Source organism: Emys orbicularis, chromosome 23 (assembly GCF_028017835.1).
Source record: "Emys orbicularis isolate rEmyOrb1 chromosome 23, rEmyOrb1.hap1, whole genome shotgun sequence".
Lineage (NCBI taxonomy): Eukaryota > Metazoa > Chordata > Testudines > Emydidae > Emys > Emys orbicularis.
The window spans coordinates 9750426-9771966 of record NC_088705.1 but is presented as its reverse complement, the minus strand read 5'-3'; the positions used below and the strand labels follow the sequence as shown (position 1 = coordinate 9771966).

Below are 21541 nucleotides of genomic sequence, written 5' to 3'. Positions count from 1 at the left end.
TCCCATATTTTCCTCTGACAATAAAGTATGTCCACAGATGCGTGGATACAGATGCATTTTGGGAAAGGGGGCTAACCTTCCCTATTGACTCAGCAGCTGGTGTCACAGCAGAGAATTGTATGTGTGTACAGAATTGTTCAATGCATCTTTGAAATTATCATTCCACACCAAGGACTAAAATATGTGCCAGCCAGTCCACCCAGTTATACTATCCCATCCTACAACTGACACAAATCAAGCCTGACAATCCCATTACATCACTGGTGATAAGTCAGAACGAATGGGGTTCAATACCAACTGTATGTGATGTGCTTCAGGCAAAACAACAGTGTAGTGTATATTTTCCTACAGCACAAGTATATTGTGAGAGCTGCTCACTCAACACATTCCTGACACAGTAGTTTAAACAGGCATGCGCTGACTTTTCAATTCTCTGCTACATTGCAAGGACAGTAGAGTGACTTCACAAGAAAGCACCAGCTGCTCAAAAGCATCACAGGAGAGACCAAGACGAGGGAGCCACACGACCAAGTGATTGCTGGCAGACAGATGTCAAGTTGAGTCAATATGGAGAACATCCATGCCCTTTGCTGCAGCAGAAACATCCCAAAACAATTGCTGCGGCTCAAGACAGTGATACTCTTCTATGAACAATGTTTCAGATACCAGTACAAGCAGACAGACCGTACCAATCCTCAAAAAAACCCAGCACAATTGTTAGCAAGCTGAGACTGCAAAGCTGAGAACCACGTATAGGGATCCATTTATATAAAGGAATCATCATCGACCTTGAATACAGCTGAGAGACATTAGCACAGAATGACACTTCAACAGTGACTTCTCTCTCCTTTCCTTTTCCCCACGTGGTTTTCTACAGGACTCAACTCCTAGCTTTGATGATTCAGTAGATAAACTTTAAATCACATTAACTGGGCAAAATTCTTACTGAATTTTATATTAATAAAATAAAGTTAATCTGAATAAAGAGATCATTTTAATGAAACACCTGGAATTCTTCACAAGTTACCTTAGGGCAGGATATAAGTGTCGTGTAATGTGACTCGGGGATATTTTGATCTTTCAAATATTACAAACTATTTAAAAGTCACTCACCAGCCAACACCAGTCTAGCAAATTGAGCTTGGTTAAATGGTTTGATAATTCATTTTAATTTCTCCTGTCCCAAATGGGACAGGAAAGTAAGTCCCATTTTATTATTATTATTTTTTATTATTATTTATTATTTATTATTTTTTAAGTGGAAGAAACTTTAGGGAAGGGAATCCTTTTTTGAGGAAATAATGCAAGCTCTTAAACCACCCTCAATACAATAAGAACTTCCTAAAAACTGACAGCCTGGAAGGAAGAAGCAATTTACTCTCATTGATAGCTTTGCATCTGACTTTCCCTGAACAGAAAAAGAATTAGATGCTTTATGTTCATTTAGATTATAAATTAGCTAGCCATATTGCAACAAGACCATCATGAGTCAAATGAATGATTCAAGTTTAAGTCACCTTGGGGAAAACACAGATAGGAAGAGAACTTCATTTAGCAACACTCGCATCACTCTGTAGAAGACACTGTTACCAGTAATGCTTCAAAATATGTGGAAAAATTTCCTTTTTCTTAAAAAGTTTTTATATATTTTAGAGACATGGAAAACACTGCAAATCCACAGTTGCTTTCTTGAATAAGTTTCCAGTGCAGAAATAATTTCTAATTAGTAAAGAGGCAAAAAAGTTTGATCCTTAGGAAGGCAGCTACTGTGGAGAAATCTCAGGAGCACGATACACTTGCTTACAGATTTAAATGAAAGTGTAAAGTCAGTTTTCTTTCATGGTTACATCTTCATCCTTTAGAGCAAATTTTCTTCTCAACACTTCTGATATTAGAACAGCCGGGTCTTCCTCCTTCAATAAAGTTCGGTTCCTGATGGAGATACAAAATTAAAATGTATTAACAGCAATTTGGATAGAGATTCTCCAAAGTCTGTAGATGACACTGTCTCTGCTAGGCCCAAGCTTTAGGATTTTGTTTTAAAAAATTGTTTTATAAACTAAATTATGAGAAAATTGTGTGTCACTGAAACCCCTTTTTTATTTCAACATTTCCCTGCAGTGCTGGGAACCCTGACAGTCTGTCAGAGTTGGGTAAAGTGCAAAAATTGAATAGAAGACAAAGTGAGTAGTACATTAAGGCTGTAATTTTGCAAGCTGCCTAGGAAATATAGAGAGAGACACAGTTCCCATTAATTTCAAGGGGAAACTGCAGTCTAAATGCCCCATGTGGTGTAAAAAATCCCAGCCTACGTTAATTTCCCCCCTACCCCTCTGCTTTAAATCTGAAGTGTTAATAACAGGTAAGAAGAAATGCACAAAATACAAGCAGTATGCAGGCTGTCCTCCTCCTTTATTAAAACCAAAGGACATTACTTTGAACTGAAATAGAAGAACTAATTATCTATGATGATGTTAATTGTGAAATGGGTACACTGCTCACTTGGCATGTCTTGGTGCAATAAAAAGAGGATTCTTCAGTTTTACCTCCCCCCTTTTCCTCACATAATCCAACATTAGTCTTGCATGGCAGGCAGGCAGTGGGTCCTGCGTCTTATGAGTCCTGGTGATCAGTTTACTTTACAACAAGGGAGCTGACTTCACAAGAAACCAAAAAGGTATGAATTATATTGGGTCATTCCTGATACTTGAAAATAAAGATCCCATGAGAACAGCTACTGATTTCAGAGTTTAATATTTTAGAGTAAAAATTCCCTATAGCTGGAAAACATTCCATGAGTTCTGAAATCTTTTAAAAGCCTCTAAAAGAGTCAATTATTTTTAACTAGATTAAAGCAAAAAATAATTACGGTTTGCTGTATTTGTTTTAAACACCTGCAGCCACTCACTGAAAGCTTTTACTAGACTCAGTGATTAGATTTAAGAAGTTCACAAGTAACCCATGGCTTCAGGCCTGAACCCCCAGTGCCACGTGAAGTGTCTGCAGGGGCAAGGCCTTAGTCCACAATTGTAATGCACTGTTTAACTTCAGCTTTTAAATCATGACAGTAGATAGAAACACTCCACTGATTTCACCAGAATCAGGATTCCCTCTGATACAAGTGCAGAGACAGGTAGATAGAGTTCAGAGCATGGACTTGGAAGAACTTCTGAAGCCACTCCTCCACCTGGGGAAGCTTAAGAGAATCCAAAATCACCCAGAGTTCCAATAAACTGCAGGAGGGAAGCCAAGAGCAGATGCAGGAAGAGGCTGGATGGGCAGAGGCAAAGTGAGACTGCAGCGATAAAGACGGAAGTTGTACTGAATACAAGGAAAAAGCTCATCCCCACCATGGGTAGCAAAAAGAGGTGTGGGGGAAATCTATCAGAGGGAGAGAACAAGCCTCCAGCAGCAGCGCACAACCAGCAGCTATTGTAGAAAACTGACACCAGGCAACTAGCAGCAGAGGCGGTACCTTCAACCAACATCATATCGGCATCTTGATTCTTTAGAAATTCTCACTGAAGAACCCCAACAGCCAGGGAAGTAATCATGGACAAATTAATGCGCAATTACACCTGAATTAGATCAATCCCATGACCAGTACTTATAAAAACGTACTCACATTCAAAGCAGATCTTCACGCTAAATGTTTTTAACCACACACTGAATGAACGGATCAGCTGGAACACTACACAGACAATTCCTTTCCAAAAGGCAGCAGATATTAAAAGGGCTCTATTCTGATTTTAATGGTGGAAACATGCAAATGTGTCTCATACTCATTCCTGAAGTTTCCAGGCTGTGGGTTTTAACACCAGTTCCTAAACAGGAGCATCAGAGAAGCATGGATTTAATCATCTTGTTAGGTGTAAATGGCATCTCCACCCACAAAAATTAAAATGGTCATTTAACTCCTTTTACACATTCACTTTATACTGCTGGCTCTGGTACCATCTGAGTTCGGGAAACTGGTCAGACGAGGGACAGACCCCAGGGAGGCTGCCTCTTGAAAACAACTTCAGTTCATGCTGTTTCATGATTCTTCTGAGTCAGACACCCATGATGCTGCTTCTACACCTGCTCCTGCTGGGATGTCCATATGACCACCACAATAACCTCAAAGAGATCAATGACTCTATAATCAGTTCTAAGCTGATTGAGATCATTTACTATAGGTGGCTGTGGCAAGGATATTTCACAACTCATTAATGTACATCAGCTGCGAAATAACAGGTGTTCTAAGAATAACCCCACCCGATCTTTTCACATTCACTTGTTTTTATTCACTAAACATTTTATGTGAAATACGGAACTGACGTCAGCAGGATAAGACAGCAAAAGCCATATCAATTAGATTCTAGGGCTGGGCAATTCAAGCCCAGCAATTCACCGCAAGAAATCCAGACTTTTAGGGTCTTGTTATTGTTCTCCAGGCCAACAATAAGTAAGTGCTGTATTCAGCCGGTCAGGGAGGTACAAGCTGCTCCCCCCACAGCATATTAGGGAGTCCCAACTAACTCTCGTCAGATGTATGGCACGTCACCATGGTATGGGGCTGGCCTGGAGGGCAATCATCAATTTGTGCTGGTCAAACAATGAAGACAATTGTTCATCAGTTAATTGCAAAGTCACATGGAATACATTATTCACGGCTATTCACCCAGCTCTCATTCAGATATTGTAACCCTCATCTCCAAGCGCATGTACTATACACACTGGAGGCAAGGCAATAGGCTAAGATAGAGGGACAGACAAGAGCAATACATGGTGTGAAGCCTATGGTTATAGATTTGGTTATACAGCCTCAGAGGAAGCATTGGCGAAAACACACATCACCACAACCTTTCCACAAATGAATGCCGTTATCTTTTGGTAAATCCACTGGAGACATGGCAATTCCTGTTATTGCTACCGCAGTATTTGCCTAACATCTGGGCCATTCATTCTGAACCCCATCAGGAAAAAAAACCAGAGCTATCAATAATACACTAAAATAAATTTGCATACAATGTGATTCAGCTTCTCCTGTTAATCAGGCAAGCAGTTATTCCTTGTGGGAAACAGGCCTCGGCTAACTTGGCAGAACAGAAAAGCAGAGCTCTTCCTGCTCTCTGCCCGCCCAGTCCCAGTGGGATAGAATTTGTTAGATATCCTCATACAAGACTTTTGTATTCTACTTTATAGACGTCTGTGCTAATAGTTACTGGTAATACCGCCCCTTCATGGAATAAGGCCATTGGAACATAGCTACATAGAGAAGAACTAGCCCCTTCTTTGGAGAAAGGCATAAACCATTAGATACATGCCTGGTCTACACTTAAAAATTAGATCCATCTAGTTAAGTTGCTCAGGGCTTTGAAGAATGTTGTGCCATGGTGAACTCAACCTACCCCAGTGTAGAGGCAGCTAGGTGGATGGAAGAATTTCTTCCGACCTAGTTACCACCTCTTGGAGAGGTGGATTAACTACAGTGACAGAAAATCCCCTTCTGTTGACACAGGAAGTGTCTAGGTTGTGGCGCTACAGCAGCACGGTCGTAGCAGTGTATGTGTACCCCCAGTCCCTAAAATTATACTGGTCCCATTCTCCTGCTCCTGCAGCTGAGTGACTTCCAGTGAAGTCAATGGGAACCGCTGATAAATAAGCGGCAAGAAAATTGGGCCCTTTTCTCTGTGCCACCCTCTGCATAGCTATGTGTTATCACGGCTGGCTGTACATCCATTCCCATGGCTCAGACTACCTGCCCCCCACCTACGCAGAGCCTATTCATGGCACGAAACTCACCTACTGCTCAGGTGGATGTATACTGACTTCCTGGGGAATCATGCAATTCCATCTCATTTGGGGAAATAGAATGACTGGAAAAAATGAGGATGGTGCTACCCTGAAAGTCAAACATGCCTTGTATAGAACTATCTGCATAAACCAGCCGCGTATACGTCAACACCATCAAATCTTGCTGTGCTGGACAAGTCCTTTAACTTTATCTGAAATGCCCTGAGGGTTCACACTAGAGCCTTCCCTGCACGGGGAGCGGGGGAGGATAGTTGCTGGAAGAGTTAAAGCCTGCGGTTGTCCTCAAATCCTCCAGCCACAGGCAGGGGCACAGTTTCACCTAGATTTGTTCTCAGTGGCAATGCTCCGTTCCTGCTGATCCTAGGGAGAGGTTGTGTCCGACATTCTCTCTCCCTACCCTCCTGCCCAATATTCACCCCAGTGGCATTCTTCTATTCGGCTGGTTCAGGAACAAGATGTAAAACATCCCACAAACAGTCCTTTTCATTCATCATTAGTTATCCCTATGCATTTTGGCCAGGGAGGCATAAAGTCAAAATACGAGCACTTATACCATAATCCCCCCATCCCATCCATGACAAGCTTTTAAGAGGACTTCAGCTATGTCTGTTGAAGGGACTGCCCTACGCAAGATGACTGAATAGGTCCAGCATGGGGATAATATTGCTACCTGCATTCTCATGCTAACCAAGCTGCTCGACCAAGTGCATCCACTAGTTCAACAGTCATTTTAAGATTAAGCCTAAAAAAGTCACCATGCTACTTTCTAAAACGCTCCACGGATTTGCGCCAGTCCGCCTTAAAGACCTTGTGAAATGCCTCAGCACCAATCCCTATTCATCTAGCACCTTCCCAGTGATCCTGGGAATGCTGGTGTGAGAGCCGCCTTCTCTGCAGCTTCTGACATGGGGAATGAGCTTCCTGAATCTTCCATTGCAGGACTTTCCCTGATCAGCGTTGTTCTGCATAGTGCACGATTCCCAGGCCCAATATGCCCCAGGCGTTTGGCAATTTCCCTCCACACAAGAGTTTATCCTCCAGGAGAAGTTTACTTTATCTTTTTGAAAACGAATTTATTCAATTAGGGTTAAATATTGTGTTGCGCAAGTGTGACAAATGTAGGCACTTTAGCTACGTTTTAGTCCATTTCTGATGGAGGTTCAAATTTAACTGTCTGAAGAAAGTCTGGCTTTCGATCACCAAAAGAAGATGATTCACATTTACCAAATACGACATCGCAGACTAAATTACCTAATGCCTGACAACGGAAGTTGATGCAACCCCACTAAATCCTGCAAAACGACAAGTACTTTTTTGAAAATTATCTCTCCTTTGACTGGGATAAATCAACATTGCAAAGGAGTCCAAAAAAAGCTCCTTTGGACAGGCAGGAAATAACGTCAATCTGCAATTCAAAAGAGGATACATATCCAGTGTATTCATGAATGGGAGAAATTCATTTAAACTCTGACTCCTACTCCAGCCTCCAGAAAGATTAATGGCAAGAATTATATAATGGAGGAGGGATAAATTTCCACTTCTGAATAATATTTCTTTGGAAAATTTGAGAGCAATGATACTTCAGTGCAGGCTGAGCTGTACAGAGTATATTTCAGTGTTTTATTTTTTGGTATACTTTTGTTTGGTGCCAGAGAATTACATTTCTCTTTAATTGGATTAGGCATAAAATTCATAAAGGAACATAATGATGATTCAAAATGTTCTTTATTCTGATATTGAATAGGGCTCCCCACAATACCACAGAAGTGGCCACATGGATTTTGGAGCTTGCTGGTGAAAGGGCTGAGCGTCATCAGTCTAATTCCATGTCGTCCATGTGAAACAAGGACAGTACAAAGGCCAGCTGAGATATTAGAGAAGGTATTTCTTCAGCGGGAGGGTCCTGTCTCCGACAATGCACAGGTAAGCATGTCAGTGACTTGGCATTCCCAGGTTACAAGATAACAGTACGATAAATCTGCTTTCAGGACAGCGCTTATGAGGAAAAAAGCATGAGGTGGGCGGTTTGCCTAATCAGACATTGCATGGAATGCACACAGAGCTTAGAGGTGAGGGGTGTGCAGATATCTGACAATAGTAAGGCAGTGTCTCAGAGGGCTTCACTCATGGATGTCTCCTCTCTCCACACATTTTGCTAAACAGTAAGAAAAGCAAGATGATTTTTGGTGTGGATGGGTTGAAGCAGAGTTGTCAAGCAGTGTGCTAGGAGACTTGCAGTACCTCCCCTTCTCTCCATTGTTTTCTACCCTTAAATTCAAAGGCTTGGCTTGGCTCAAAGGCAATCATTTGGGAGGCAAATAAAACAGATCTAGAAATATCAGCAGTTCTAACGTATGACAAATATTTCTTTGTAAAGCATGATTATAGCACGAAAGACAAGCAGATGAACACAATATTCAATGTGTCTACAATGCTTTGAAACAAAAAAAGAGGACAGGAGCATTCACGCAGAAAATAAAAGAGGTTCAGGAAAGACTTACAAATCTTTGTTCTGTTTCATCCTATGAATGTCTTTAAGTATGCCCATCATGTCTGCAAAACTGCTGGCCTTCGAAAGAGACACAGAATCTTCCTCGTCAGCATCCTTTGGTTCTGGTTTACAACATTCAGAGGTTGCAGAACAAAGCATGGAAACTGATGGAAGCTCCGGAATTTCTAATTCTGCCTCCTCTGTGATATCACTAATGACAAAGGAAGTTGTAGATTGGAATGAGGATCCAAAACAAGGTAAGGGAGAAGATACATTTGAACTTCCTGGAGATAATAAATCTGGCGTTAATGAAGCGGAAGCTGAAAAAGAAAACAATATATGTAGATACATAAACTAGTGCCAAAGCACCTTATTTTTCTAAGCAGTAGAATATAAATCAAGCTCAGATCTTAGCCAACCTCCCCCAAGTTATGCAAAAATAAACATGACCGAGGGCTTTCCCTTTTACCCTCCACATGCACACTGCTTCCCACATCCCTCCCGTCCCTCCCTTACAGCTCTCATCCCCACTGCCTCTTATACCATGCTTCTGTCTACAAATCTGGGTACACATATAACTTCCATCACTATATTAACACGCATCTTGCAAAGATGGACTTTATCCTCACAAGCCCCCTGGGAGCCAGGGAAGTAGTATACCCATTTTACAGGTGGGAAACCGAGGCACAGAGATTACGTTATATGGTTAAGGACAAACAAGACATCTGTGAAATCTGGGAACAGAACAAAGGTCTCTTGGGTCCCAGTCGAATTCCTTAACCAAAAGGCCATTCTTCCTCTTCTAATCCAGGGCCTTCCTCCTAGAGCACCATCCCAGGCCTCTAACCCGGGCTGTCCCCCTTACACAATGCCTCTATCAAGTTGCTTCCTTTCCATTTTGTTCTGAAAACCCATTACACATGAATCTCAGGCATTTCTACACAACACAGTATGAACACAGGATTGGGAACTAGCAACTCCTTCATTTTAAATTCTGACTCTGATACCAATGCTCTTTGGGACCTTGGATTTTTCCCTAATTTATTTAACATGTTAGAGTATACGCATCTTCTAGAAGGGCCTTTTCGGTGTCAGAAAGGAGCGTACAGACCCGCACAGACTCGCTTTCAGTTTCCAGCGATCAGAGTCATTTTGTTGATGTAGATAAAAGCCAATTGCACAGTACCTATTACTTTCCACCAACACCTCCAAAATGAGATTGAGAACTGTAGTTATCGCTTGGATTATCTTCTCAATTATAATTCCAAAGTACTGAAATCAGAACACGCTGCAGACTTTGCAAAAGGCCCTTATAAACGAGCTGACAAACTTGGGAACATTGCCAGGGAAGGAGCAGGGAGAGAGAAATATGATCAGTGTTTCCCATGTGGACCTCTGATCCGCTCACAGTTACCTTCCTCTACTTAAGGTGAGTTGAACAGTTTATATGACTGATCTGACATCTTGCTCTCAAGACATGACATTTTCTCCATTCTTTGTTTCCAATTCAATTGGTCCTCTTGGATCTTACACAAGGAGGAAGAATGAGGGTAACAGTATCTCCAAAGAGGAGATGTCCTTCACTTTCATGGTCTCCAAGAACCTTGGTGAGATGGCTTCCCCACCCCTGGAGTTCTTTCAGCCTTTTAGTGTGTATGTATTTTGATACCTTATGGCTTATAGACAACAAGATGCAAATGTACTTCCCTTAAACTACCTGACTCTGCACAGTACATTCTGTGTTGAATTATGGATTGTTTTTCCATACAGATCCCTTTCCCCCTTCGTCTGCACTTTGTCTTTTTGTAAGAGTACAAACGCACCAGAGATCAGGAAAAAGTAATTATTGTTCTACATATGCAACCTAAATATGACCATGAAGTATCTTGGAAGAGTTTAGAAAAATTCTTAATCTTCTGTGAGATAGTATCAACCACCGTGTCAGAGTGTGTCTGTCTCTAAGAAAGAATGCACCATGCCCTACCCAAAGGCATGGAAAATGTCCTAGTTTCCTAGCAAAATAACCAGCAAGAACAATTCCGACATGCATGAAATCATTGAGTGAATCTCTTTGAAAAACGATGATTGGACTGGACCAGAGTTTGCAGTGAGTCAGTTACACAAAAATATAATATCACCTGGCGTAGGGAGGGAGTGGGGATGAGACAAGGCTCATGTATTCAGAGTAAGAGCCACAATCTAGTCTATTATTAAACCCCCATTTTACTGCTGAACTCAAGCATTAAAGCGGTTCCTGACGCCATATGGCTTAAGCAGAATGAAAGGTACGAATAGCTGATTAAGAGGAAGTGTGCACTGACATTTTAAGGGTCAAATTCTGCCTTCAGTTACTTTTGAGGCAGCATGTCCAGTGGTAGAATACAAGCCTAGGAATCAAAAAATCTGAAGTTCTAAAGGCTGCTCTTTCACTCTCATCCTGTGTAGTCTTGTCCCAGAGAACCTCTCTGCCTCAGTTTCCACCTCGGTAAGTGCTCCCCTAAGTATTCTGTGCATGTAACCGGGACCTATAAACTTGTGGCCAAATTCTGCCCTGAGTGGATCATCATAGATATGCTAGATAGCCTACTTTGTACCGCATCTCATTTAAAAATTAATTGTGATCCAGACAAAAACATCCTATGTATTCCAAGTGGGCATCTGATATATTAAAGATGGATAAAATAAGTTAGAATGTGCTGAACCTAATACATAAGATTCATGTCTGAAATGCAGAGGCCAACATTCAAACTAAAATCCAGTATAGTCTGAGGATGTAATGAGTAAGTGTTGTAATGGATAATGGAACTAACTACACCTCTACCCCGATACAACGCGACCCGATATAACACGAATTTGGATATAACACGGTAAAGCAGTGCTGCGCACGCCGGCGGATCAAAGCAAGTTCGATATAATGTGGTTTCACCTATAACGTGGTAAGATTTTTTGGCTCCCAAGGACAGCGTTATATCGAGGTAGAGGTCTATAAGCAATGGCTTATATTGTTTATAAGGCTGTAAATTTGTCACAGCTATGACTTATGACAGATCCCACGACACACGGTATTTTTCATAAAAGTGTCACCCTACTCAACTGTCTCCTTCTCCCTGAAGGATTAGATTTGGTTCTCTAGTCGAGTATGGAAGAGTGCCCTGGGTTTTAAATTTAAAAAAAAGTAAACCATGTTTAATTGCAGAATAAAGGATATTTCACTTAGGACAATTTTCCATGACAAAGCAGTATTTAAGATAGTGTTATGACATTTTATTTAAAAATGGAAAAGGCTTTCACATTTTTTGCCATACAAAGTTACAATTTTTGCCCCTTTTATGCCATTGACAGAAAGCTAAATCATAACCACTCCCTTTATACCTTGGTTGTACACCAACAGTTCAAGTGCACTGCACATGAATAACAGATGCAGCAGCTTCCTACAAGAGAAGCTGTTTTGGAGAAGGTTCAAGTTCCAGTAATGAGCCAAGTTTCTACTTTCAAAAGGTTTTAAAGTTGTAAGATTGACAAGGCCCCAAGACTACTTCTGGTCTTGCACAGCTCTGTGACTCTGATTGGTCAGCAGAACGGACAAGCATGTAATGTCACAGTGTACTCTGGAGTTTCACCAAACATAGCATCCTTTTTACTTCCAGAGCCACCCAGCAGAAGCTAGACCATAAGAGCAAATTGAAGGGTGGAATTTCCTCTTTCACATTAAATTGACTTGTATTTTTTGAGCTTAAAACACAACTAAAATCAGTGTGTTTATGACAGGAGCAGTTAACCAGCTAGACTTAATTCAAGAAGATGATGTGCACATGGTCAGACTAGATGATCACAATGGTCCCTTCTGGCTTTATAATCTATTAATCTGTGAACTCCAGCTGGCCTCTTCTCAAAAAGCTTAACTGGCCCGAGAACAATTAGTATTCATCTCTGGTCACGAAAAACCAGAACACTTACATCACACTCCCAAAGAAACACAGGAAAAGAACCCTTTTTAAACACCACCAACAGGCCTGGGGGCAAGAATGACAAGACTAAATCCCCAACATTTTCATTCAATGGGAGGCACCCAGTCTGGAAACTCAACACCCTCCCCCTCTCTCTCCAGTACAGTCAGTTGATTTTGGTTGTACTTATTTTAAAAATAAGAGAGTGTGTGTGTGTGTGTGGGGGGGGGGTGTTGGGGTTGGGTTTTCTAATCAAACAAATGCCAATACGTACAAACAATACCATTCATTCTATTGACATCACAGACAACACTGCACCAACAAGGGGAGGGAAGAAACGTACTCAGCCATTGTGAATTCTATAAGTCTAGCCGTTTATGTCATTTGTGTTCCACTACATGGATGCTAGAAATGGTTGTATTCCATTTAAGCCACTGCCAGCTCTTAGAAAGCAATAGGATCAGCATGGTTGCCATCTCCCCACTAGTCAATAAACTCCTAGGATGCTCAACTCAGCTGTAGTTGTAACAATGAGCTGTCTGGACAGCTTTGGCCATGTATACCATTACAAACGTATATATTGTATTAGATCGCTAAGGCACATACTAGAGAGAGGGATCCAAAGACGACAAAATATCTATTGACTTGCATTTTTATGCAAAAAGCCAGAATACTGGCAATGTATCTCACCAGTACTGCTTTTTATAGCGGAATCATCACTGTTCACAGTCTCAAGCCTTTTATTGTTAGAAAAGAAGGACTGTTATGTTCCTACCTGGATCTGCAGCTACAATTTTAGCTATTTGACTCCGCAGGAGACTCAGCTCATCTTGAAGCTCTGTCGTCCGACTGAGGGCCGGTAAACCAGGTTTCTTCAAGACCAGCAGCTTCTCTTCCTGCTTTCTCAAGTTGGGGACTGAAGCATTTCGCTGTATAACAAAGAACGGGCTGGGCTTCCACTTGTGCTTCAATGGGCGTGTGTCACTCCTAAAAAGTACAGCACAAAAGCCCATCAGTCACACAAACGGAACAGACCCCACTCAAGCAATAAAGTTTTGTATTTCCACAGCCTGCCACCCAAGAACTGCAAAGCATTTTACAAACAATGAATCAGGATACTCGTGGGAGGTAGATATTATCCCTGTTCTATAAAGCAGGAAAATGAGGCACAGAAACTACACAAAAACTGCTGCCCAAAGTCTGTGGCAGACGCAGGAACAAAAAAGCAAGCCTCTGAACTTTCAGTCTAGAGCATTAACCGAGAGGCCAGCAGCATATTCCTCTCTGCCGGCTGGTTTACATTTCTATGCAATGGAGTGGCATTTGAGATTGTGTGTGCATGGGGGCGTCACTTGTCCCCATGACATAGTTTTTCAGACTGCAAAGGGCCTGCATTTTATTTTTCACAAGACACGTTAATATTAAAGTTACTGGCCTGTCCCAGAACTTCAAAAAGTGAAATGGATAGAAGTGAACTCTGGACAAACAGGTATGAATCCCAGAAGGGATATGACAGCCCGTCATCCTTCTGAAGTAGATACCCTGAGCACCATGTAGTTTACTAGGTGGAGGTCTTTCAATTACGATCTTAAAAACTAAGAGCCTAGCCACTCTTCTTGAACGTTAAGTATCCCCTGGCACTTTCTGTAAGAGTTTGCCCTAGTGTCCTTGGCCAAAACTTCTCATCCCTCCTCTCTGTAGAACAACTTTCAATAAAATCAATCAATAGACATCTCACCAGAACAACTCAAGTGACTAGAAATTATGAGCATTTGATCAGTTACTGTTTTATCTTTCACAAAACAAGTCGCTGTACAGGAAGAATGGAAGAACGGAAAGCTATTGGGTGAGAAAGAAAGTAAAAATACCTGACTCTAGCATATGTTTCTTCTTCATCTGCTGCTATCCATGCAATATCTGCCAGAGTGGGGACTGGAGGTGCATCATTTAGATACAGATCTGAAATGTTTGGTAGAACCTAGGAAGAACATAGTGACATTATAATAAATATAATAGTTTTGTTCTGTTTAATGTGTTTGGTACAATTTAAAGACGATGAAGCCTTCTCTGCATCAGATTCATAGCTGTACGAAGCCAGTGTAGATAGATTCAGATAAACCAGTACATGAAATGCTGTGTGTGTTTATGAAACTGTCCTCAGCTTTTTTGATGTGCATCATAAAACTGGCAAATGCACCTGCAAAAATGTACGCACTATTGCCTGAAATGCAGCCAAAAAAGGAAAAATTAGTGAGCACACGAACACCACTTTTCAGCTACAAAGCAATACCCATTATTGAGCTAACTCTCAAACACCCAATGAGGTAGGCATGTATCATGAGCCTCCTATTATGGTTTGGGAAACAGAGGCACAGGGAGGTTAAGCGACTTGCCCGAGGTCCCACACTCAGTGACTAAGCTGGGAATAGGACCCAGAAGTTTGGACTCAGTCCCCTCTAATCATTAGCTCACACTCCTTCCTGATTGCTGGCATGATTGTATAGAACATGTTGTTCCCAAATTGCCACTGATCATTTCAGGGATTTACAAAAACTAGAAAGAATTAAAATGGTTAAAACAGATGATAATTTATACAATCCTATTGGCTCCATGTGGTGCATTTCCAATTTCAAAAATACTTTACTTTGCTTTGGGAAAGAACGGCAAATCAGAATTACTTCTGTTGCTAAAGAACTGAAGAGTCCTGCATATATTTGCAGACTCTCTTATGCATCCCCTTACCTCAAAGGACGCTCTAGGACAGGGTTTTAAAGGAAGGTTTGTCCCAATCCTCCTGACAACACTGCGTGATGAGCCATGGGGTTTGTTCTGCCAAATTGGGATAGTCTGAGAATAAAGACAACATTTTATAAAATAGTTCAAATAAAGAAAGATTAGATTTTAAAAGGCAGCTTCTGAAAGTGTCGAGAGCCACCATATAAACTAAATTCAAACCTATGGCACCTCTTTTAGCTATTTTTAAAAGAATAAAAAGTTAAGAGTACCAGCAAGTACCAATATTTATTTTCAAATTAAGATCCTCTTTCTACAAACTCATGTCTAGCTTTACACACATGAAAGTCAATGAAAGGAAGTGAGGTGCCGAACTGATATTTGTGCCTTTGAAAATCACCTCCTTAGTCAGTTTCATGTCTGTTTATAGTCATCTTCTAGACTTTGGCAAACTCTGGAGGTAAATGTTTAAATCCAAACAAGCTTATTTTTCAATTCATGCAAAACTCCCCATTAATAGTTGGTTGATAAAACTTTTTTGTAAGAGACACAACATCTATACTTTGGACTGAAGCTACCTGACAGTGCTGGTTTTAAATTTAAATTGTTTACCCATATATTAAATAATAAATTGAATCACTAGGCTATAAATGCACCAATTCCTATAATACAGATTTGAAAGCCAAAGCAACACTTGTTTTATGGTATAACAAGAAGTTCCTTAATGTATTTGTAATTTCACCATTCAAACAGAATAGCTAAATTTTATATATAATAAAACCCAATAGATAGTGAGTACATGAAATGGCATCCTTGCAGCTCTTACACAAGCAATAAAGGTTAGGGGTACTGGGAAGGGAGATGACAAATGAGAGTCTCTCTCATGATGCGTTCTGCAGAATGAGAAGTTTTGGGATCCCCCGGCTCTGCATAATTAAGTATTTTTCAAAGAGATGTTGTACTTACTGACTCTGTTTCCATCTCAGGCTGTAGAGAAGGTTCCCAAACTGGATGAACAATTAAATCAGAGACGAAAATTGTAACGCCAGGAAACATAAGGCAGCTTCATATTATTTCACCTTGATGTACACAGATTTTCTCACTAAAAAAACAAAAACAACACAATGAGCCTAGATGTGGACAAGTTCTGCATTTGTGTATTTAAACATCAATATCTAAGTCAACTTTACAAAGAGCCCTACCTTTAACAGAAGAGTAGTTAACATGGCCCTTTTTTGGGCATGCAGTGATTTTAAGACAGGCCCCTAAGGCCAAGGAACTCTGCCACTCTTACAGCTGAGGTGAATATCAAGAGGGATGTTGTCCTTCTGAACTCAATACTTCTGGACCTTGAATAGAGGTAACCATGCAGCCTTCCTCAAAAAGCAGTTTTAATCCCAGCTGAGAAGTAATGCACAAAATGAACTAAGGAGAGTATGTAATCACATGGTTGAAGAGCCAGACTGGATGCTAGGACTCCTGGGTTCTACTCTTAGCTCTGCCATGAAGTTACCATGGTGACTGGCAGTTTCTCCCTCTTAGCCATGGCACTTGCCTCCCAAATAAGGATAGGTGGGTAAGTTGAGGCATCTCTTATTTGAGCTTCTTAGAGGTAGGTGGGAACAGGGCAGGGTTTCAGGCAGATAAAGGGGACAGGAAATGTCTTTAGCAAGGTTCTGTAAAGACAGGCCTCTGACTCTCATCCCTGGCACATCTAAACTCACACTCCCCAGGGGGTGGAAAGAACAAAGGCAGAAAAATACCACCACCCCCCAACCCACAGGAGCAGCTAGAGGGGAGAGCTCCTCTCCTGCTAGTAGTGACAAAGGAACTGCCAGTTGAAGGCAGTTGAACACTGTACTACCCACATCACAGGATCAGAACGTTCCACTTACTGGTAGGGGAACCTGAGGGAAGGGGATGGGGGAGTATGACACCCTCCAAAAACATTAAGCTTTGGCGGTTCCATCTGGCCTTGAGGAAGCTTGAGACCCATGAAAGAGAATCCTCTAGCGATGGGCACAGAGGAGAATAAATTCCCCCACCCTGTTTTGTCAACTTTGTACATTTGACGGGATTTTGTATACAGTCAGTTCCACTGGTTAGTTGCGGGTGGGGTGGGGGAATCTCTCACACAACAACAGAGAGAGGGGTCTTTAAATATAGTAAAAATGTGATTAGAAACCCATAGAGATTGGCTGGGGGGTGCTCAGGGGTAGGCGTATACTTGGAAATACAGCTAACTCAGGTTTTTGAAGTTGACTATCTTTCAGCCGATGGTGTCCCTTTAAGCTCCTTATATTCAACATGCCAAAGATGTTTTAACAAACAACAAAGTCTCATGCTGACAGAGGTCGGCAGCTAGAAGCTGCTGCTCGGACTGCCAAGATCCAAAGAGAAGCCAAAAAAGGCATTTAAGATGACGCGTCTCCCTAACGTAAGCAGGCCTCTTGAGCGTTAGCAGCTAGTTGTCTGAAAGGGATTTTTTCCCCCCTGCTCATTTCCTCTCCTTGATTTCTCATGGGCGAGGGGTTAATTTGCCGTAGTCCACTTTCATCCCTTGCAGTAACATTAGTACCATAGGAATGACATGGAGAACTTCATGAAGCAAGCAACTGTCTCTAATAAGATCGGCAGTCACCGTAGCATCCAGGTGCCTTCATATACAAATACAAGTTCACCTCAGGTTTGCGGTGATAAAATCACCACCTTTTTTTCAATCAGTGAATACCACAAAATTGGTGGCTCAAGAGCAACAAGTGTGGCAAAGGACATATAAACATCAGCCATGTAGAGAAAACAAGCCACGACAGCCCTCCTCCATACTGAACCAAGGTCAGCTAAAAGTGACATATGCTGACAGTATCACAGCTCAGTCAACCAAAAATAACTACGCATGACAGAGAGGGGCACTGCCAAAGTGTTCTTCAGCCTGCACAGAACCACTATTAACTGTCCCCGGCTCATGTCATTTACACAGGAGTACAAACATTGGTGTACCCAGGAGCCCACAGAGTAATCAATCGGGGAGAAGCCAAAGAGGAATTGACAACAACTGCAGTACAGAGATTGAAATCTATTGCTCCAGGATAAGCTCAGCTGCTCCCAAAATTGAAGAGAAACCTCCCATGTCTTAAGAGATGCTACAAACCACTCAAGCTTCACTCTTGAGTTACAGTGATCCAAGAAACTCGTGATGCCCATCAGAGAAAGCCAGGCCCATCGGTTTTCCTAGCCTTGTCCCAAGTAGGGCTGGGGGCCTTTTTGGTTTGAGTGGGGAATTTTATTTTAATAGTATTAATTTAAAAAACATTTAATGATGATGACACAGTGCATTTTACTGTTAGGGACCCTTGAGGAAGTGATATGAAAATTAACAGGCAACTGGAGTGTACATGTCTGTGTTAGTCTCTGATTCTCTCCCTATCAGTGATGCAGCTTTAATTCCAACTAAAAAAATACTGGGCAAGATGAACTAGAGAGGGAGTGCGGTGAAGTGGTTCAGTGTCAAATTAGGAGCCAGAACTCCTGGATTCTAGTCCCAGCTTTGGGAGGGAATGTAGCCTAGTGGTTAGAGCAGGAGCCTCTGTTCTATTCCTGGCTTGTCAACTGTTACCGCAGATTATCAGCTTCACCTCGCGGTGCCTCAGCTTCCCCATTTATAAAATGGGGGTGATGACAGTGACCCGCTTCCCGAGGAGACCTCCCTGCTGTTTAAAACCCAGCGAGGGCAGCCCTAGAGAAGGAAAGGTTTGCAGAAAGACCGAGTGGGGGATGTTCTTAGCGAGGTCCTGTATTCCCCCCAATCCAGACCCGGGACTCTCAGTCTCTCACCCACTTTACAGAGAAGCCCAAAGTAGCAGAGGCAATACCTGAGTGAAACACCTCCCCCTGCATACATACCTCCAGTTACGCTGCTCCCCCCCAACCCCCCACTCTCTCTATTCCTGCCATGCCCCCTCCCGTTACAATCACCCCAGCTCCCCCTCCCCCCGTTACAATCACCCCCAGTTCCCCCTCCCTCCATGTCCCCTCCCGTTACAATCACCCCCAGCTCCCCCTCCCCCCGTTACAATCACCCCCTCCCGTTACAATCACCCCCAGCTCCCCCTCCCCCCGTAACAATCACCCCCTCCCGTTACAATCACCCCAGCTCTCCCTCCCCCCGTTACAATCACCCCCAGTTCCCCCTCCCTCCATGTCCCCTCCCGTTACAATCACCCCCAGTTCCCCCTCCCTCCATGTCCCCTCCCGTTACAATCACCCCCAGCTCCCCACCCCCTGCGGTTACCTGACCTGCCGCACCCCTCCACCCGCACCTGAAATTCTCTCCACGGAGGAACCCACCGATACTGGTGCCCGTGCCGGTGCCGCCGCCTCCTCCTCCCGTCTCACCTCCGCTTCCGGTGAGGCATCGGGCCCTGACCCGGAAGTAGAACGCGATAACCGACTCAGGCAGCTGTCCCGACTTACTTCCGAGAGCTCCTCGTCCCTATGCGCCTGCGCAGTATCGCGTCCCTCCGGGTTAGCCGGAGCGTGGCGCCTCCGCCCCGCCGGCTGCTGCTGGGAGCGAGTGACTCCGCCCCCTCCCGTGAGCCATCGCTCAGTGCCGGGGTCGCACGGGCTCTCCTGTGCGTGGTGGCGTCACAGCGAGACGTACCGTGGCTCTGTTGGGCGGGGGCTGAAGCTGACTCCGCCCCTGAGGGCGGGGCCCTAGCAACTTGGGGTTGGGGGAGAGGCGGAGACAAGAGGGTCCCCCCAGCAACCCCCCGTTCTCCTTGGGGCAGAGGGCTGCCAACTTTCTAATCACACAAAACCAAACACCCCGCCCCTTCTCTGAGGCCCCGCCTATGCCCCACCCCCCCACTTGCTCCATCCACCTCCCTCCAGCACTCACTTGCACAGGCTGGGGCAGGGAGTTGGGGTATGGGCTCTGGGCTGGAGCTGAGGGGTTTAGGAGGGGGCTCCCGGCTGGGGTAGGGGGCTGGGGGGGACAACGGGACTCCGGCTGGGGGTGAGGGCGCGTGGGGGCTCTGGCTGTGGACTCTGGGGTAGGGCCAGGGATGAGGGGTTTGGGGTGGAAGAGGGGGTGTGGGTGCCAGCAGCGCTTACCGCATCTCCAAGGAAGCAGCCCCCATGTCCCTGTGGCCTCCAGGCAACTCTGTGCAGTGCGTGCTGCCTTGGTACCTGCTGGCACCGCCCCCCGCAGTTCCCATTGGTCACGGTTCCTGGCCAATAGGAGCTGCGGAGCCAGTACTCGGGACAGGGGCAGCGCGCGGAGCCTTCCAGTCCCTGGCTGCCCCAGTGCCTAGGGGCCGCAGGGATCTGGCGGCTGCATCCAGGAGCAGCGCAGAGCCAGGGCAGGTAGGGAGCCTGCCTAAGCCCCGGGCCCCTGCTGCGCCGCCAACCGGACTTTGAATGGCCCAGTTGGCAGTGCCAACCAGAGCCACCAGGGTCCCTTTTCAACCGGGTGTTCCGGTCGAAAACTGGACGCCTGCCAATCCTACCCCAGGAAGCCCCCTTCACCCTATGCAGGGGTGCAGAGACACAGGGGGAAGCCTCAGGAACCCCCATCAGCCTGTAGGGGGGCAGAGACATGGGGCCACCCCTAGGAATCCCTCTGGTGGAGCTGGTCAAAAAAAAAAAAAAAAAATCAGAATTTCTGTCCCCTTGGCAATTCCCCAAAAGTTTTCAGTCAGTTTTGGAACAAAACGAGGCAGTTCCAAAGAAATCAAACCGTTTCTGTTCAACTTTCCCCAAAACAAATGGAGCAGCCACGCGCACCCAGTTCCTGGGAGGAGTGGGCTGGAGTCTGGGGACTCATAGAGCCAGCCCCACTGAGAGCTGGAGTTCTCAGGCTAATGGGCTGCCCCAGTCACAGACTCTAGAAACCCAGGGTTCCCAGCAGCCCATCCAGAACCCAGACAGGTTTCAATCAGAACATGTCTGTAGTTCCAAGTGATGTTTCCAGAAAACATTTGTGGTTTAATGAATTGACCTTTTCCAACTAAACTGTTTCTTTCATGGGACAATTCCTAACCAGCTCTACCTCCCTCTGATCCCCTTCAGGTTCAGTGCCCCGACCCCAGCACACTGCTCTTGTCCTTGCTCCTTCCCTTCTACCCAGGGCTTTAGTAGAAGCCTACATGCAGGGACAGGTTGGGGTGAGGAACGACCATAGGGGACACATTGAAGGAATACCCAAATCAGGATGCATACTGGTTTGACAGCATTGTCAAAGCTCCCCTTCTCTGCCCCCCAACACACAGATACCTACATCCCTGTCGTAGGATACATTCTTCGCCCAGGGCTGGTTGGTGCTCCCATAGGTAAGGTGCACAACTCAGCGATGCAAAATGTATCCCTCCTCTCCACCCCATACAGAGATCGATTTCTCCGTGCTGGAGGTTACCTAGTCTCTCAACTGTACCAGAGCTCTCAAATATCATTGCCACACCAATTCCTACTGCCCGAACAATTTTTAATCAAAGACCAGAAGGCCAAGGTATATATGTAGTAGCAATTTAGTAGCATTATTCACTTTGCAAGGGGCCGTCTCACAGCTGATTGG

At 44.0% G+C, this 21541-nt stretch overlaps 1 protein-coding gene across 3 annotated transcripts; it reads right to left on the bottom strand.

The window, feature by feature from the left end:
• Nucleotides 1–1261: 1261 nt before the first annotated feature.
• MTFR1L (mitochondrial fission regulator 1 like) lies at nt 1262–19545 on the bottom strand. 3 transcript variants are annotated; one of them, XM_065421641.1, is made up of 8 exons: nt 19444–19545; nt 16173–16371; nt 15937–16072; nt 14980–15084; nt 14106–14215; nt 13013–13224; nt 8301–8610; nt 1262–1932 (listed from the first exon to the last, which is right to left on the bottom strand). In XM_065421641.1, exons 3-8 carry the CDS (start codon nt 16024–16026, stop codon nt 1827–1829), a joined length of 933 nt encoding a protein of 310 aa, XP_065277713.1. In that variant the 5' UTR covers nt 16027–16072; nt 16173–16371; nt 19444–19545; the 3' UTR covers nt 1262–1826. The 3 variants fall into 3 exon arrangements, with proteins under 3 accessions (XP_065277713.1, XP_065277715.1, XP_065277714.1); XM_065421643.1 differs by lacking the exons at nt 16173–16371; nt 19444–19545 and adding an exon at nt 19318–19385; XM_065421642.1 differs by lacking the exons at nt 16173–16371; nt 19444–19545 and adding an exon at nt 19290–19351.
• Nucleotides 19546–21541: the final 1996 nt, after the last annotated feature.

Excerpts from the sequence above, each read along its gene's own strand:
- MTFR1L (XM_065421641.1), bottom strand. The coding sequence starts at position 16,026 with ATGTTTCCTGGCGTTACAATTTTCGTCTCTGATTTAATTGTTCATCCA. Across the intron at positions 14,216-14,979 it reads GTCCTAGAGCGTCCTTTGAG|GTTCTACCAAACATTTCAGA; the intron begins GTAAGGGGATGC and ends TGTTCTTCCTAG. Across the intron at positions 13,225-14,105 it reads GAAACATATGCTAGAGTCAG|GAGTGACACACGCCCATTGA; the intron begins GTATTTTTACTT and ends TGTACTTTTTAG.